This window comes from Carcharhinus amblyrhynchos, chromosome 4 (assembly GCF_965287045.1).
Source record: "Carcharhinus amblyrhynchos chromosome 4, sCarAmb.v2.hapA, whole genome shotgun sequence".
Lineage (NCBI taxonomy): Eukaryota > Metazoa > Chordata > Chondrichthyes > Carcharhiniformes > Carcharhinidae > Carcharhinus > Carcharhinus amblyrhynchos.
Genome location: NC_137327.1, coordinates 711,169 through 730,919, shown reverse-complemented (window position 1 = coordinate 730,919; position 19,751 = coordinate 711,169). Strand labels below are relative to the sequence as shown.

Below are 19,751 nucleotides of genomic sequence, written 5' to 3'. Positions count from 1 at the left end.
AGATTCTAAACCTGACTGCCATTGATTCTGCACTCAGAGTAATTCCTCCCTAATGTCTTATGCCTTCACTCCTTGTAGATTAAAGGAGTTTCTGTTAATTCCTCCCCCAAAATGCTATAATGACCCACCCCTCCACCCTTTACCCCAACCATATTACTGGCAGATCTAGGTACATCTCCCATGTTGCCAGGCCCAGGGACCGTTCCCCAACCTCCCCAGACGATGGGTTCAGATCCTTCTATCTCAGTAAAGATGCCATGTTTCAGGTCTTTGCTGCCACTGCATCCCTCCCAAAGGGAGGCTTCCACTTCTTTCAGTGTTTGTGATTCCAGCATCCTCTCCATCTTTAAACCCTGTCCTCACACAGTGTAGCTGCAGCGACTGGTGGCCCCTTAGCACCAAAAACAGCACCCCCCGCCCCGGCCCCCCCCCCCCCCCCAACCCCCCCCCCAACCCCTCAAAACTGCAATGTGTCTGCAGATCCCACTCAGTGCTTCCTATTCCTGCACTCTAACAGACATTGTGTTCACAGATTCCACAGTTGTTTCCGAGATCCGGTCATTCATACCCAGTCCTGACATACCTCCTGTTCCTATTAAGATGTGGTAATGTTGCAGTATTTGGACACAGGACTGCAGGAGCTACCAGTGAAAGGGTTAGTGCCGTATTCAGTTGCTGCAAATCCACAAATGAGTTGTTACTTGTCCTCATTCCAGAAGCTACAGGCTGTAGGTTTGGTATAAAATGGAGTTTTATTATGTTAGTGTGTCAGGGTTGGATTCAGTGTTGAGTGAATTAACTATAGACACAGACACTCCTCAATTCAGTGTGTGTGGTCATTAGTGCCAAGTAACTGGGTAAATCTGATCCCTCCTGACTAATCCTAGAAAACCACAACTCTGAGCTGCTTTATCTGTGAACTTTACTGCATGGTTACAGTATGGGATTTTTCCGATGTCTGTGGTATCACAAAGTCTGAAGAGTGTGAAGTTTTGCATCAATTAGAAAATTGCAGCACAGGAACAGGCCCTTCGGCCCTCAAATTCTGTCAGTGTAACAATTACAACATTGTTGAGATGTTGCTGGCTATGCCTGTCTCTGGGTCAGATGGGCAGATGATTTTTTTTCTAACTGCATTTACCCAGATGTGGGTGTTGCTGGTTGGGTCGTTTATTACCCCTCCCTAATTGCCCGTGAGAAAATGATGGTGAGCTGTCGTTTTGAACCACTGCAGCCACTGTGGTGTAGGTACATCCACAGTGCTGTTAGGTAGAGAGATGAATTATCAGAGCAGTGTGTGTGAGGTATTGTGCCACAGGGATTGCTGTGTCACATGGAGCAGCTGAAATAAATGATAAGAATAGGAAAGAGGGGAAGTGCACGATGGGAAAAGTGCATAGCTTTTGTTTTCTTTCTTGGGATGTGAATGCCACTGGCCATCACTTGGTACTGATGAGATACGACTTTTAAATGGGATTCTGACTTAGAGGCATTCAGTCATAATCCCACAGATGGTAGCTTCGCACCATTGGCTCCTCAGGAAGCACATAGACCAAATGTCTGAACCTGTGGTTCCTCTCGTACTGAGCAGGATTACTATTGCCGGGTTGCCGTCACTTAGTACCAATGAGAAAGTGGTGATGAACCACTGCTGCAGTCCATGTGGGTGTAGGTCCACGCACACTGCTGTTCGGATGGAACCAGGAGCAGGCCATTCAGCCCCTTGAGCCTGCTACAGTTCCATTCAATAAAATCTTGATTGATCTGTTCGTGGTCTCAAGTCCACCTTCCTGCTTGCCTCAATAACCCTCAACTTCCTGTAGATTCAAATTCTGACTAACTCGGCCTTGAGTATATTCAATGACCGAGTTTCCATTGCTCTCTGGGTGGCACAGTGGTTATAGAACATAGAACATTACAGCGCAGAACAGGCCCTTCGGCCCACGATGTTGCGCCGACCAATTAAAAAGCAATGACCCTCTAACCTAAACCAATCCCTTTCCATCCATAAACCTATCCACGGATCTCTTAAACGCCCCCAAACTAGGTGCATTTACAACTGCAGCAGGCAGGGCATTCCAATCCCTCACCACCCTCTGGGTAAAGAACCTACCTCTGACATCCGTCCTATAACTACCACCCCTTAATTTAAAGCTATGCCCCCTCGTGCTAGCTTTCTCCATCCGAGGAAAAAGGCTATCACTGTCCACCCTATCTAAACCTCTAATCATCTTATATGTTTCAATAAGGTCCCCTCTTAGCCGCCTTCTTTCTAACGAAAACAACCTCAAATCCGTCAGCCTCTCCTCATAGGACCTCCCCTCCATACCAGGCAACATAAGAAATAGGAGCAGGAGTAGGCCATCTAGCCCTTCGAGCCTGCCCCGCCATTCAATAAGATCATGGCTGATCTGTCGTGGCTCAGTTCCACATTCCCGCTCTCTCCCCATAACCCTTAATCCCCTCTCTTATCAAAAACCCATCAACCCGCGTCTTAAAAATATTTAGCGAGGTAGCCTCCACCACTTCAACGGGCAGAGAATTCCAGAGATTCACCACCCTTTGAGTGAAGAAGTTCTTCCTCAACTCCTGGTAAACCTCCTCTGCACCCTCTCCAATGCCTCCACATCCTTCCTATAATGTGGGGACCAGAACTGCACACAATACTCCAAGTGCGGCCGCACCAGAGTTTTGTACAGTTGCAACGACGCTGCGGCTCCTAAACTCAATCCCCCTACCAATAAATGCCAAGACACCATATGCCTTCCTAACAACCTTATCTACTTGATTCCCAACTTTCAGGGATCTATGTACACTTACACCTAGATCCCTCTGTTCATCAACACTATTCAGAGTCCTACCGTTAGCCCTATACTGAACACATCTGTTATTCCCGCCAAAATGAATTACCTCACACTTCTCCGCATTAAACTCCATCCGCCACCTCTCGGCCCAGCTCTGCAACTTGTCCAAGTCTCTCTGTAAATTATGACACCCCTCCTATCTACCACACCTCCGACTTTGGTGTCATCAGCAAATTTGCTAATCCACCCAGCTATACCCTCATCCAGATCATTAATAAAAATTACAAACAGCAGTGGCCCCAAAACAGATCCCTGAGCCACACCAGCATTGCTATCTCACACACCAGGGACCTGGGTTCACTTCCAGCCTTGGGTGACTCTGTGGAGTTTGCACACTCTCTCTCTCTCTCTCTCTCTCTCTCTCTCTGTGTCTGCGTAGGTTTCCTCAGGGTGCTCTGATTTCTTCCAACTGTTCAAAAATGCAGATTAGGTTGATTGGCCAAGCTAAATTGCCCTGTCATGTCAGGAGGAATGGAAGGGTAAATACATGAGGTTACAAAAATAGGGCTTGGATGGGATTGTTGGTGCAGACTCGATGGGTCAAATGATGACAAGCTGTACTGTAGGGATTCTATAACTCTTCTAAGAGAATTCCAAAGACTAACGACCTCTTGAGAGAAGAAATTTCTCCCCGTCTGCAATTTCAATAACTTGTCAATGACTATAGACTCAAGCTTTCCTCATAAGATCACCCCCTTTATCCCAGCAATCAACCTGGTGAACTTTCTTTCTCTGAACTGCCTCAAGTGGAAATATATCCCTCCTTAAATAAGAAGACCAATTCTTTATAGCGTACTCTTGCTATGGTCTCACAACTGCCCTGTAAAGTTGTAGCAAGGCTTCCCTATGTATACCCCATCCCCTTTGCAATAAAGGCCAACATTCCGTGCCATCTTAATTACTTGTACCTGCATACTAACTTCTTTGTGATTCATGTACAAGATCCTTCTCTACTGCAACATTTTCTGTTGCCTCTCCATTTAAATAACATTCTTTTCTATTCTTTATACCAAAGCAGACAACCTCATATTTTCCCACATTTTCCTCCATCTGTAAGATATTAATTTGCAGCCTCGTTTCTGACCCTTTCAAAACTTGCTTTCCTACATATGTTGATCATATTATAATCCGTTCCTTCATCCAGGTCAGTAGTTGAAGCAGTGATGGTCGTCTGATACCCCACAATTACAGATTGCCAGCTGAAAATGCATTTATCCCAACTCTTGTTTCCTGGAAGTTAGCTTGTCCTCTATCCATGCTAACATATATTCCAATCCAATAACATTACATCCACTGGCTCCCCTTTAACACCCTGCTTGTCACAGTCTCAAAGAACTCTAAATTCGTCAAACACTTCTCTTTTATTAAATTTTGACCCCGCCAGATTGTATTATGATTTTCTAGATGTCCTGCTATTAGAACATAGAAAAACTACAGCACAAACAGGCCCTTTGGCCCACAAGTTGCGCCAATCAGATTTCTACCTACTAGGCCTACCTATAACCCTCAATCCTATTAAATCCTATGTACTCATCCAGAAGTCTCTTAAAAGACCCTATCAAATTTGCCTCCACCACCACCGCCGGCAGCCGATTCCACACACCCACCACCCTCTGAGTGATAAACTTACCCCTGACATCTCCTCTGTACCTACTTCCCAGCACTTTAAACCTGTGTCCTCTTGTGGCAATAACCTCCTCAATAATTGATTCTAGCAATTTCCAATGACATGTGAGGCTAACTTGGCTGATTCTTTTCTACTTTCTGCCTCTCTCCTTTCTTACATTCATGGTTTTCCAACCCCCAGGTTCAGCTTCTTCTCCCCCCTACTCTCCGTATCCCTTTGCCTCCCTCGCCTGGCCCCTGTGCTCCACTTGCCTTCACCGCCCTGTGCTGCTTACTTGCACTCTTGTCCTCTCTCTCCCCCTCACAACTCTGCAGGTGAAACTTCAGCTGTAGCAGCAATTTTCAGTATGTTAATAATGTGTCTGTGTGTTGTTTAATTTAATAACAGGTCTTGCTCATTGTGGTCACACACTGCCTACAAAAAGCCTTTGTTCTGCTGAGTAGAAGTCACTCTGAGATTCTCTGCACAGCAACCCTTTCATTCTTCTCAACTGGTGAAAATATCAAATGTAATCTGGATCAGATCTCAGCTACTTCACTGATCCACTCCCATCAGCTGAACATCATGTACCCGCATAAGGGGCAAGAGTGGAGGGTTACTGGCTAGAGGGGAGAGCAGTAAAGAGCTTTAGGGTTAGCGATGGGAGGAGAGGGACTGTGATAGATGGCTGTTGGGGAGTAAATGTGTGCGGGTAGACAGACTGTGGAGTATGGGTGGGACAGAGTATGTCTTCAAGGTAGTGATGCATTGCCTCGGTGTAGAGGGAACACTGTGTCCTTGGCAAGATGGAAGAGGGAGGTGTGTAATGTACTCAGTACTAGTGGCTGGTGCAAGCGTGATGGAGGGAATATTTTCATTGTGAGGTTGATTTTCTCTCCACTTCCCTTTTAGTGTATTTATTTCTTTCTGTCTCTGTTTTATTGTGGATTTGATCCTTTTCTGTTAATTGTATATGAATTATTGTTAACTATATGCAGGCAGGGAGGATTGTTTGGGTTGTTACTCTAGACATTTAATGAGTGTCATTGGGGTGAGGGTTGAGTTTATACTTGTCATCTCTCACTTTGTAAATAGATCTAAACTGAGTAAAGTTTGGCTCTGATTTCATTCCTCATCAACTGGCTGTCAGGATTTGAACATTTCTGTTACCAACCCTGTGTCTTAATATTGTGGGTTTGATTCCCGGCTTGGGTCACTGTCTGTGTGGAGTTGCACATTCTCTCCGTGTCTGCATGGGTTTCCTCTGGGTGCTGCGGTTTCCTCTCTCAGTCCAAAGATGTGCAGATTGGTGAACTGGCCATGCGAAATGCACAGGGTTACAGGGGTAGGGTGGGGGGCCTGGGTAAGATACTCTTTCGGAGAGTTGGTGCCGATTCAATGGGCCAGATGGGCTTCTTCTGCAATATAGGGATTCTGTGGATAATTCTGTTGTCTTGTCTGCTACAGGTTCTGAGTGATGTTCTGCGAGACCTCTATCGATTGCTGAAATATGTGATTCAGACGGACGATGATGAGCTGGTCGTGCTGCATGCACAGCTCACACTGCAGGAAATGGACCATATTGTCAGAAGATTTCTGTTCCCAGAGGAGAAACTGGAGAAAAAAATTGTGATCCTTCCATAATGGAAGATCACAGAACCTCTTTGCACAAACTCTGGGATAATCAGTTTGAATGTCCTTCAAATCCAAAAGAGACAGCTTTAGAACTGAGGGAACTCCAACAATATTGTGCCACTGTTAATCTGAGTCTTTATGTAACTCAAATACAGCCCAACAGAGCTGTACCTATGTTCAGGTGATGAGGAACAGAGCAGATACGTAATTAAATTTGTTTAATCATTGTATTTTATTTTCAAGGCTCCAAGTAAGTAGCATTTTGTCCGAGTTCTGGGTGTCCCAGTGTATGAATCACACAAGGCTCATATACAGGAACAAATAATTAGGAAAGCTAACAGAATGCTATTGTTTATTGTGAGGGGAGTTGATTACAAAAATAGGGAGGCTTCAGTGATACAGCGCATTGGGGAAACCACATCTGGAGCATTGTGTACAGTACTGGTCTCCTTATCTAAGGAAATATAGAAACTAGAAGCATAAGTAGGCCCTTTGGGTGTGCTCCACCATTCATTTTGATCATGGCTGATCATCAAATTTAATATCCTGATTCCCCATCTCCCTCCTCCACCACCACCCCCCACCCCGCCCCACATATCCTTTCATCCCTTTAGCCTCAAGAGCAATATCTAATTTCTTCTTGAAATCAGACAATGTTTTGACCTCAACTACTTTCTGTGGGAGTGAATTCCACACATTCATCACCATCTGGATGACGAAATTTCTCCTCGCCTCAGTTCTGAAAGGTTTACCCCTTATCATCAAACTATGACTCTTGTTTTTGGAGTCCTCCACCATCAGGAACATTCTTTCTGAATCTATCCTGTCTAACCCTGTTAGAATTTTATAAATTTCTATGAGAGCGCTCATCTTCTAAGTGCCAGTGAATATAATCCTAACTGACTGAGACTCTCATGTGACAGATCTGCCATCCCAGGAATCAGCCTGGTAAACCTTCACTGGACTCCCTCTATAGCAAGGACCTCCTTCCTCAGATAAGGACATCAAAACTGCACATAATACTCCAGGTGTTGGCCTCACCAATGCCCTATACAATTGTAGTAAAACATCCCTATCCCTATACTCAATACCTCTTGCTATGAAGGCCAACACACCATTTGCCGCCTTTACTGTCTGCTGTACCTTCATACTTACCTTCAGCAACTGATGCACGAGGTCTCCAATTGTCATTGAGTATCCACTTCTCAATTTATACCCATTCAAGTAATCTGTCTTCCTATTATTGCTACCAAAGTAGATAACTTCACATTTATCCACATAGTGCACATGCCCACACACTCTGCCTGTCCAAATCTCTGCATTCTCCTCACAGCTCACCCTCCCACTCAATTTTGTATCATCTACAAATTTGGAGATAATTCATTCAGTTCCCTCTTCCAAACCACGAATATATAATGTGAACAGTTGGGGTTCTGGCACAGATCCCTGCGGTACCCCACTAGTCACTAGCTACCAGTCAAAAAAAGACCCATTTATGCCAACTCCTTGCTTCCTATCTGCTAACCAGCTTTCTATCCATCTCAAGAAATAACCTGCAATTCCATGTGCTTTAACTTTACACAGTAGTCTGTTATGTGAGACCTTGTCAAAAGCCTTCTGAAAATCTACATAAACCACATCCACTGGTTCTCCTCAGTCAATTCTACTCATTACATCTTCAAAGATTTCCAATAGATTCATTAGGCATGATTTCTCTTTTTGTAAATCCATGCTGACTTTGTCTGATTCTCCCACTGTCTTCCAAATGCTGAGTTATAAAATCCTTGATAATAGACTCTGGCAACTTCCCCAATATCCTCAGCCCCTTTCTATACTCATACAGCTTTGACTTTATGGCCAAAATTGCCTCCAAATCAATTTAAGTTTGCTAATGACACTACCATTGTGGGTTGATCTCAAATAATGATGAGGCACAGTACCGGAAAGAGATTGAGAATCTGGTGAACTGGTGCAGCAACAATAATCTCTCCCTCAATGTCAACAAAGCAAAGGAGATGGTCATCGACTTCAGGAAGCGTAGCGGAGAACATGCCCCTGTCTACATCAACGCGGACAAAGTAGAAATGGTCAAAGGCTACAAGTTTTTAGGTGTCCAGGTCATCATCAACCTGTCCTGGTCCCTGCATGCAGCCGCTATAGTTAAGAAAGCCACCAACACCTCTACTTTCTCAGGAAACTAAGGAAATTTGGCATGTTAGCTATGACTCTCACCAACTTTTACAAATACATCATAGAATGCATTCTTTCTGGTCGGTATGGCTCCTGCTTTGCCCAAGACTGCAAGAAACTATAAATGGTTGTGTGAATGTAGCCCGGTCCATCGCTCAAACTAGCCTCCCATCCGTTGACTCTGTCTACACTTCCAGCTGCCTTGGAAAAGCAGCCAGCATAATTAAGGACCCCACACACCCTGGACATTTCTCTTCCACCTTCTGTCAGTGATCTACAGATCATGTTGTAATGCTGAATGCAGTAATCTTGTTGATGAATCCTGACTGCTCCGTTCTCTTGGGCAGAGCACCATCAGAAACTGCTGGATTCTGCACACGCAGGCTTTAACAGACAATCAGTTCTCAGCTTTGATTTATTATTTTCACATGTATTAGTATACAGCGAACAGTATTGTTTCTTGCGCGCTATACAGACAGATCTGGCAAAATTCACCTTTGACACTTCTTCATGGATGAAACTTCAGCTGCTGTTCGGGTTCTGCCCTCATGAAAAATATATCAGGAAGGTTTTAATTTATGTGCTTTGATCCATCCTCAGACCCATTGGTTACATGGGCTCACTAGTCTGGAGGCAGGAGTTGGGACAGATTCCGCTGAATTTTATATGTTAACACTGCAATGAAGTTACTGTCAAATTCTCCTAGTCGTCACAGTCCGGCGCCTGTTCAGATCAATGCACCTAAGGAGTGGCGTTCTGAAAGCTTGTGCTACCAAATAAACTTATTGGACTTTAACCTGGTGTTGTGAGACTACTTACTGTGCCTATCCCAGTCCAATGCCAGCATCGCCACATTATTTTATTACCAAAGACACTTTTCCCACATTTTATCCCACAGCCCTGTATCAATCCCCAAACTAATCCTACAGCCCTGCTTTCTCCCCATAGCCCTGTATCAATCCCCAACCTCATTGCCCTGCTCTCTCCCCATAGCTCTGTATTAATCCCAAACTAATCCCACTGCCCCACTATCTCCCCATAGCCCTGTAGGCAGTGGGGCAGCATGGAACACAGTGATTAGCCCTGCAGCTGTGCAGAGCCTGGAACCTGGGTTCGATTCCCATCTTGGGTCACTGTGTGGAGTTTGCACATTTTCCCCATATCTGCTTGGGTTTCCTTCCACAATCTGAAAGACGTGCTGGTTCGGTGCACTGACCTGAACAGGTGCCGAACTGCGATGACTAGAGGAATTTCACAGTAACTTCATTGCCGTGTTAATGTAAACCTTGTGACTAATAAACTTTAAACTTTAGTCTTTTAGCAGTGTATCAATCCCAAACTAATCCCATTGCTGCACACTGTCCCCATAGCCTGTATCAATCCCCAAATTAACCCCACTGCTCTGCTCCCCATAGCCCTGTATCAATCCCCAAACTAATCTCACTGCCCCACTATCTCCCCATAGTCCTGTATCAATCCCCAAATTAACCCCACTGCCCCGCTCTCTCCCCATAACTCTGTATCAATCCCCAAACTAATCCCACTGCCCCTGCTCTCCCCCATAACCCTGTATCAATCCCAAACTAATCCCACTGCCCCGCTCTCTCCCCATAGCCCTGTATCAATCCCTAAACTAATCCCACTGCCCCGCTCTCTCCCCATAGCCCTGTATCAATCCCCAAACTAATCCCACTGCCCCGCTCTCTCCCCATAGCCCTGTATCAATCCCCAAACTAATGCCACTGTCCCGCTCTCTCCCCATAACCCTGTATCAATCCCTAAACTAATCCCATTGCTGCACACTCTCTTCATAGCCCTTTATCAATCCCCAAACTAATCCCACTGCCCCGCTCTCTCCCCATAGCCCTGTATCAATCCCCAAACTAATCTCACTGCCCCACTATCTCCCCATATCCCTGTATCAATCCCCAAACTAATCTCACTGCCCCACTATCTCCCCATATCCCCGTATCAATCCCCAAACTAATCCCACTGCCCCGCTCTCTCCCCATAGCCCCGTATCAATCCCCAAACTAATCCCACTGCCCCGCTCTCTTCCCATAGCCCTGTATCAATCCCCAAACTAATCCCACTGCCCCGCTCTCTTCCCATAGCCCTGTATCAATCCCCAAACTAATCCCACTGCCCCGCTCTCTTCCCATAGCCCTGTATCAATCCCCAAACTAATCCCACTGCCCCGCTCTCTTCCCATAGCCCTGTATCAATCCCCAAACTAATCCCACTGCCCCGCTCTCTTCCCATAGCCCTGTATTAATCCCCAAACTAATCCCTGGCCCACTCTCTTTCCAGAGCCTTGTATCAATCCCAAAGTAATCCTGCTGTCCCACTCTCTCCCCCTGCCCTGTATCAATCCCAAACCAATCCCACTTTTTTCCCATAGCAATGGATCAATCCTGTTATCCCACCCTGGTTCCCTGTGGTTTTTATCAACATTAAACTATTGGATTTGGGGTAATCTTGCTGACATTTCAGTGCATTGTTTGAGGAATGCTGCAGTGCTCTTTGAGCGAGAGAGGATCCCTCGCCCTGTTCTTCCCATGAGAGATGTTTTCTCAGTTACAAGCTGCCTCCTTTGCCCATCACTTTCGATCATTTTCTCTCCCCTCTCTAACTGCACCTCTTTTTCACCTGTCCTGCCTCTTTCCCCATCCTTTCAGCACTTTCCAGTTGCCTGTCTCCTTCTCCCTCCCCCTCACCTATGCCTGTGAGGCGGGGCTGGGATGGATCTTAGCGCTGCATCGACAGAGGATTCCGGATTGCAGCCTCGCTTCTCGCTCTTTCTGCGGTGGGTTTGGAGGAGAAGGGTTCCCGGCAGCAGCCCAGGTGAGTGAGGGGAGTCTCCCCAATGTCACATTGAGTCAATAATGCGGCTTCACCCTGGACACAGGCTCCAATCCCGGGGCAGCCTCTCCCCCTGCCTCTGTCTCTTTGTCCTCAGAAACCGGTTCTACCGGGAGCCAGAGACCGGCCAAGGAGTCCCAGAGAGAGCCATCCATCAGCAGTGTGGGTACAGAAATGGGGGAGAAAGACAGAGTTCATTAGCATCAAAGGAGACCATCCGGCCCATCGAGTCGCTGCCAGCTCTTTATAGAACAATCTCTCCAATCCCATTCACCTACTTTCCAAAAACACATCAAGTCTCCCTTTGAAATTCCGTCTCTGAGGCAACACATCCTGTCAAAATAATATTCAGACAATGGGAAAAGTTTTTCTGTTTTTGCCTCATCCAACCCTGTCCTAAATCTCCCGCAATTTCGGCCGATCCAAAAACAGCAGCCCTTGTAATTAAAATACCTTAACCCTGGAGAGAGAGAGTGTAGAGATAGATGGAGAAAGTGCAGGGAGAGACAGTACAGGAATAGAGAGAGAGTGCAGGGAGAGAGGGAGCAGGAATAGATAGAACATTGGAATAGAAAGAGTGAGAATGGAGGTATAGAGAATGCAGGAACAGAGAGAAGGACTGCTGAAATAGAAGAAATAGTGCAGGAATACAGAGTATTGAAGCGTAGTGAGAAAGAATATTGAATCTGAAGGATAGAATGCAAGGGTACAGAGACAGGGTGAGTGCAGACTGGAGAGAGTGCAGGAATAGAGGGAAAGAACTGAAGAATAAAGAGAGCACAGGAGTGGTTAGAACAGGAACAGAGAGACTGTCAGAAACAGGGAGAGAGTACAGAAATAAAGTGGAGGTAGATAGAGAGTTGATACAAATGCAGGAATAGAGAAAGAGAATGAGACAGAGTGAAAATGGAAGAATAGAGAGAGAAGGAATCCAGGAGGAGAGACAACATTAATACAGAGATAGTGGGAGCTGGGATAGAGAGGGTTAGTGCAGGAATAGAAAAAGTAGGAATGGAGAGAAAGTGCAGTACTGGAGAGATTCCAGGAATAATGAGTGTTACAATCATAGCTAGGGTGTGTGGGGAGTTTGCACATTCTCCCTGTGTTTGCGTGGGTTTCCTTCGGGTACTCCCACAATCCACAGATGTGTGGGTTAGGTTGATTGGCCGTGCTAAATAGCTCCTCATATCAGAGGGATTAGAGGGGTAAATGTGTGATGGGGTTATGGGGATAGGGCCTGATTGGGATTGTGTTTGGTACAGACTTGATGGGCTGAATGGCCTGCTTCTGTACTACAGGGATTCTATGAAAATGGAGGGATAGAGAACACAGGAACAGGGAGAAAGGGAAAGCTGAAATAAAGGGAGAGTGTGCAGGAATAGATAGTGAGTTCAGAGATAGAGTGTAGAAGTAGTGAGAGAGAGGGGCGGCAGGAATGTATACAGAATGCGGAGATAGAGAATACTGAAATATTCTGAAGATAGTGTGTAAAGAGAGACAGAGAATGTGGTAATAGAATGCAGAATTCAAGTGGAGGAGATAGAAAGTTGAATTTGAAGGAAAGAGTGCAAGAATAGAGAAATAACAAGAATGTGCAGGGAGAGAGAGAAAGGGAAAGAATAGGAATGGAGAGAGTGAGGATGGAGTGATAGAGAGTGCAAAAACATAAATGTATATGGAGTGGAGGCAGGATTAGAAAGAGAAAGACAGTGGAGGGATAGAGATAGAGACAATGCAGGGTTAGGAATAGAAAGAGTGACAGAATAGAGGGAGAGTACAAGAATAAAGAGAGAGAGTAAAGTTAGAGAGATAGAGAGTGCAGGAATAGAGAGAGAGTGTGTGTGGAAATAGAATGGAGAAACAGAGTTGAAGAATAGGTAGAATAGGAATAAAGAGAGTGCTGAAACAGAGGTCAGTATTTGAGTGCAGGAAGATAGAGAGTTGAATCTGAAGGATAGGGTGCAAGAATAGAGAGATAAAGAGCATAAATAGGTAGTGAGTTCAGTGATTGAAAGAGCGCAGAAATAGAGAGAGAGAGTGTGTGTGCAGGGTTAGAGAGAAAGCAGGAACAGACAGAGAGTGTAGGTTCTTTGTTGAATTTCTGAAGAGATTTGGGGTAATTTTGATTTTTTTGTTAATGGATTTGCCAAATGCATCTGACAGAGTTCCACATAATAGATATTTTCACAAAAGTGAGTTTAAGGGGCAGGGGCAGCCTGTGTACGGAATTACTTCTCAGGCTGCACGAGAGTATAACATTCCCCAGGAGTCTGTATTCAAAATGTTGCTCTTTTTATGATGTATTAATGATCTCAATTTGGTGGCATCATTTCAAAGTTTGCAGACCACATGGAATTCAGGAAAATGGGGACAGAACAGGTGGCAGAATACGGATAGTTCTTTCAAAAGAGATGGCAGATACCATGGGGAGGGGAGGGGTTGCTGGAGGTGATTTAGGATCGGATCATAGAATCATAGAGGTTTACAGCATGGAAACAGGCCCTTGAATACAGGAGTTGGGACATCTTGTTGAAGTTGTACAAGACGTTTGTAAGGCTACACTTGGAATACTGTGCACAGTTCTGGTTGCCCTATTATAGAAAGGTTATTATTAAACAAGAAAGAGCGCAGGAAAGATTTACTGGGGTGCTTCCGGGACTTGATGGTTTGAGTTATAAGGAGAGGCTGAATAAACTGGGACTTTTTTCCCTGGAGCGTAGGAGGCTGAAGGTGACCTTATAGAGAGCTATAAAATAATGAGGGGCACAGATCAGCTAGATAGTCAATATCTTTTCCCAAAGGAGGGGAGTCTAAAATTAGAGTGCAAAGGTTTAAGGTAAAAGGGGAAAGATACAGAAGTGTCCAGAGGGGCAATTTTTTCACACAGAGGGTGGTGAGTTTCTGGAACGAGCTGCCATAGGTAGCAGTAGAGGTGGGTACAATTTTGTCTTTTAAAAAGCATTTAGACAATTACATGGGTACAATGGGTATAGAGGGCCAAATGCGGGCAATTGGGACTAGCCTAGGGGGTTAAAAAAGGGGTGGCATGGACAAGTTGGGCTGAAGGGCCTGTTCCCATGCTGTAAACCTCTATGATTCTATGACACTCTGTCCACATGTGACTCCACTTTCAAAGAGCTATGATCCAGTACCCCGAGATCTCTTTGTTCTATAACTCTCCCCAACGCCCTATCATTAACTGAGTAAGTCCTGTCCTGGTTCAATCTACCAAAATGCATCACCTCGCATTTATCTAAATTAAACTCCATCTGTGATTCATCAGCCCACTGACCCAATTAATCAAGATCCTGTTGCAATCTTCGATAACCTTCTTCACTGTCCACTATGCCATCAATCTTGGTGTCATCTACAAAGTTACTAACCATGCCTCTTAAATTCTCATCCAAATCATTAATATCAATGACAAATAACAGTGGACCCAGCACTGATCCCTGAGACACACCGCTGGTCACAGATCTCCAGTTTGAAAAACAACTCTCTACAACCACCCTCTGTCTTCTGTCATCAAGCCAGTTTTATATCCATTTGGCTCCCTCATGCTGGATTTAACCTTATGCAACAACCTATCATGTGGTACCTTGTCAAAGGCCTTGCTAAAGTCCATGTAGACAACATCAGCTGCACTGTCCTCATCGACATTTGGTTACCCCTTCAAAAAAGGTGAGTGTATTTGAGGAAAGTGGTGAAGGAGAAGGTGTTTCTGAAGTGGGGGAAAACGGTGATGAGTGATCCATAGATTTTGGAGGGCGGTGGGATGGAACTTGAAGATGAGGGAGACTTGATTATTGTTCTGGGAGGAAGAAGAGATGACAGCAGAAGTGCCAGGAATAGAATTAAATTGATCAAGGTCTCTGTTAACTACAATGGAGACTCTGGAATTCTTTGAGGACATTGAGTGCAGTGGACAATGGGGAACCTGTGAATGTGGTGTATCTGGATTTCCCAGAAGGCATTTGAAGAGGTGCCTCACCAAAGACTGTTGCAGAGATATAGGTGCACGGTGTTACGGGTGATGCATTAGCTTAGACAGAGGATTGGTTAAGTAACAGAAAGCAAAAAATGGGGGTAAATGGGTGTTTCCTGGTTGTGGGCCCTCCCCACCTCCCCTCTCACTGATCTCAAGCAGAGTGACAGCAGAACCCCCCCCACCCCCAACTCCCGGCCACCAATCTCAAGCTGAGAGCCGTCAGACTCTCGACATTTACCTCCTCACTAATTGGAGTGCCCAAATCGAGCTTTTGTGGAGCATGTCTGTTTCATGCCAATTCTGGATGGGTAAAGGGGAAGTGCCAGTAAGGTTGGGTGTGAGGCCCACTAAGTCAATTTAAATGCTTGCGTGGATTGGAGGCGAGTGTGGATCACGCTATTCACCTCATGCCTGACTTTACCAAGTTTTTGTGTCCAAAAACGGACACAACTTGATGGGCCCTGAAAGTCTGCAAAGGGATAGAGATAGTTTAAGGTGAATGGGCGAGGGTCTGGCAGATGGAGTACAATGTTGGTAAATGTGAGGTCATCTATTTTGTAGGAATAACAGCAAAATGCACCATTATTTAAATGGTAAAAAATTGCAACATGCTGCTGCGCAGAGGGACCTGGGTGTCCCTGTGCATAATTTGCAAAAAAAGTTGGTTTGCAGGTGTAGCAGGTAATTAAGAAGGCAAATGGAATTTCTTTAGATTCATTCATGGGGCATTGGGACATTGCTGGCTGGCCAGCATTTTTTGCCCATCGTACTTGGCCTTGGAGGGCAGTTGAGAGTCACTGACATTGCTGTGGCTCTGCAGTTACATAGTGGTCAGACTGGGTAAGGGAGGCAGATTTCCTTCCCTAAAGGGACATTAGTGAACCAGATGGGTTTTTTTGACAATCCACAATGGTTTCATGGTCATCAGCAGATTCTTAATTCCAAGTTTTTTTAATTGAATTCAAATTCCACCATCAACTGTGGTGGGATTCAAATCCAGATCCCCAGAACATTAGATGAGTTTCCAGATTAATAGTCCAGTGATAACACCACTAGGCCATCATCTCCCCTAATCTTGTCTTCCATTGCTGGAGGGATGGAGTTTAAAAACAGTGAGGTTATGTTGCAGCTGTATAAGGTGCTGGTGAGACCACACCTGGAGTTACTGTGTACAGTTTTGGTCTCCTTACTTGAGAAAGGATATACTGGCACTGGAGGGGGTGCAGAGGAGATTCACTAGGTTGATTCCTGAGTTGAGAGGGTTGGATTATGAGGAGAGACTGAGTAGACTGGGCCTATACTCATTGGAATTCAGAAGAATGAGGGGAGATCTTGTAGAAACATATAAGATTATGAAGGGAATAGATAAGATAGAAGCAGGGAAGTTGTTTCCACTGGTGGGTGAAACTAGAACTAGGGGGCATAACCTCAAAATAAGGGGGAGCAGATTTTGGACTGAGTTGAGGAGGAACTTCTTCACACAAAGGGTTGTGAATCTGTGGAATTCCCTGCCCAGTGAAGCAGTTGAGGCTCCCTCATTGAATGTTTTTAACGCAAAGTTAGATAGATTTTTGAACAGTAAAGGAATTAAGGGTTATGGTGAGCGGGCGGGTAAGTGGAGCTGAGTCCACAAAAAATCAGCCATGATATTGTTGAATGGCGGAGCAGGCACGAGGGGCCAGATGGCCAACTCCTGCTCCGAGTTCTTATGTTCTTGTGAGAGGAATGGAATGCCTTGGCGAGAAAGAGGTGATAAGGTCCAGAGAACCGAGACAGATTAAAGTGGAGTTCATAGAATTTTAGAATGATTTCAGCATCAAGGGAGCCCATTCTGTTCATCAATGTCTTTGCCTTCCCTCTAAAGCAATGCAACTACCGCTAATCCATCGCCTTTTCCCCATAACCCTGCAAATCATTGCCTTTCAGATAATGATCTAATTCTCTTTTGAATGTCTTATTGAATGTGCCTCCACTACAGACTCAGGCAGTGCATTCCAGATCCTATGCCACTATTAATAATGCCAAGGGTATCGTATGCTTTTAACTACACTCACAATTTGTCCTACCACCTTCAATAATGTATGCACATATACATCTACTCTGGCACCCCCTTTAGAATTGTACTCTTGATTTTATCTTGTTTCTCTGCATTCTTCCTATCAAAATGTTATCATATTGCTGGTGGTAATCGCCGGACTAACCAAATCCTAAAGGGAAACTTGGCCAAGCTATCACAACTATTTGCAACTTGTATTTTATTGCTTACTGAAGTCATTAGTAAAGATTCCAATATCATATTTGAAGGTTTTAAATATTAAATTAAAACACTTATTAAGAAAACTTAAACACTAAAGATTACATCCATGCAGTTAAGATTGGTTTTACAAATATTTCCCAAAAGATTTCTACTTAGTTAGACTCAGAAGTAAACTCCCTCTCACAGGCAATATATAAAAAATCCAGCAATATTACTACACAGGTTACTGGAAGTGGCAATGCAAGTGGAGAAGGTAGTCAATTTTCATAAATGACCTGGATGAGGAAGTGGAGGGACGGGTTAGTAAGTTCGCCGACAACACGAAGGTTGGTGGTGTCGTGGATGGTCTGGAGGGATGTCAGACGTTGCAGTGTGACGTAGATAGGATGCAAGACTGGGCAGAGAAGTGGCAGATGGACTTCAATGCAGATAAATGTGTAGTGGTCCATTTTGGCAGGACCAACGGGATGCAGGAGTACAATACCAAGGGTAGGAGTCTTAGCTGTGTTGAGGAGCAGAAGGACCTTGGGGTCCGGGTCCATAGGACGCTCAAATCGGCCTCGCAGGTGGAGGATGTGGTCAAGAACATAAGAACATAAGAACATAAGAAATAGGAGCAGGAGTAGGCCATCTGGCCCTTCGAGCCTGCCCCGCCATTCAATAAGATCATGGCTGATCTGTCGTGGCTCAGTTCCACTTTCCCGCCCTCTCCCCATAACCCTTAATCCCCTCTCTTATCAAAAACCCATCAACCCGCTTCTTAAAAATATTTAGCGAGGCAGCCTCCACCACTTCAACGGGCAGAGAATTCCAGAGATTCACCACCCTTTGAGTGAAGAAGTTCCTCCTCAACTCCGTTCTGAACTGCCCCCCCTTTATCAAGGCGTGTGGTGTACTGGCCTTCATTAATCGAGGGATTGAGTTTAGGAGTCGGGAGGTAATGCTGCAACTTTGTAAGACCCTTGTCAGACCCCACTTGGAGTACTGTGCACAGTTCTGGTCGCCTCACTACAGGAAGGATGTGGAAGCTATTGAGAGGGTGCAGAGGAGATTTACAAGGATGTTGCCTGGATTGGGAGGCATGTCTTATGAAGATAGGTTGAGGGAGCTAGGTCTCTTCTCCCTGGAGAGACAAAGGTTGAGAGGTGACCTGATAGAGGTTTATAAAATGTTGAGAGGAATAGATAGGGTGGATTCTCGGAGGCTATTTCCCAGGGCTGAAATGGTCGCTACGAGAGGACACAGGTTTAAGGTGCTGGGGAGCAAGTACAGAGGAGATGTCGGGGTAAGTTTTTCACTCAGAGGGTGGTGAGTGAGTGGAATCGGCTGCCGTCGGTGGCGGAGGCGAACTCACTGGGGTCTTTTAAAAGACTTCTGGATGAGTACATGGGATCTAATGGGATTGGGAGTTACAGATAGTTCTATGGCTTGGTAGGTATGGATGTGATCAGTGCAACTTGTGGGCCGAAGGGCCTGTTTGTGCTGTGGTGTTTTATGTTCTATGTTCTACGTTCAAGAAGGCATACGGCATGCTTGCCTTCATCACCCGGGGCACTGAGTTTAAAAATTGGCAAGTCGTGTTGCAATTTTATAGAACCTTACAGAGATGGTACAGAAAAGATTTACCAGGATGTTGCCTGGTATGGAGGACATTAGCTATGAGGAGAGGTTGGAGAAACTTGCTTTGTTCTCACTGGAATGACTGAGGTTGAGGGGAGACCTGCTAAAAGTCTACAAGATTATGAGAGGCATGGACAGAGTGGATAATCAGAAGTTTTTTTCCCAGGGTGGAAGAGTCAATTACTGGGGGCACAGGTTTAAGGTGTGAAGGGTGAGGTTTAAAGGAGATGTACGAGGCAGATTTTTTACACAGAGGCTGGTGGGTGCGTAGAATTTGCTTCTGGGGGGAGGTAGCGGAAGCGGATATGTTAGTGAGTTTTAAGTGGCATCTTGACAAATACATGAATAGGATGGGAATAGAGGGATATGGTCCCTGGAAGAGTAGTGGGTTTTAGTTCAGTGGGGCAGCATGGTCGATGCAGGCTTGGAGGGGCCGAAGGGCCTGTTCCTGCGCTGGAATTTTCTTTGTTCTTTGTTCTAAGGTTTTTGATGAATTCTGGAGAATCTTCTTTATGCAAAGAGTGGTGAGAATGTGAAACTCTCTATCACATGGATAAGTTTAAAGGGAGAAGAGAAGTATAATTGGATGAAGGGAACAGAGGGTTATGGCATCCTAAATTAGATAAGGATGGCAGGAGACCTGAGTGGAACATTCACTTGGTCTGGTTACACCAAATAGCCTGATTCGTTATGTACATTTGATGTAATTCTATATCATTGCATTTTGTT

General features: G+C 45.1%; 1 protein-coding gene across 2 annotated transcripts in view; it reads left to right on the top strand.

Moving 5' to 3' along the window:
* tango6 (transport and golgi organization 6 homolog (Drosophila)) overlaps nucleotides 1-9,091 on the top strand; it is a 117,675-nt gene extending 108,584 nt beyond the window's left edge. For both annotated transcript variants that reach the window (XM_080186605.1, XM_080186606.1), the window contains exon 18: nucleotides 5,938-9,091. In XM_080186605.1, the coding sequence (XP_080042731.1) occupies nucleotides 5,938-6,114 (177 nt within the window). In that variant the 3' untranslated portion in view covers nucleotides 6,115-9,091. The remainder of the gene's footprint in view (nucleotides 1-5,937) is intronic.
* Nucleotides 9,092-19,751: the final 10,660 nt, after the last annotated feature.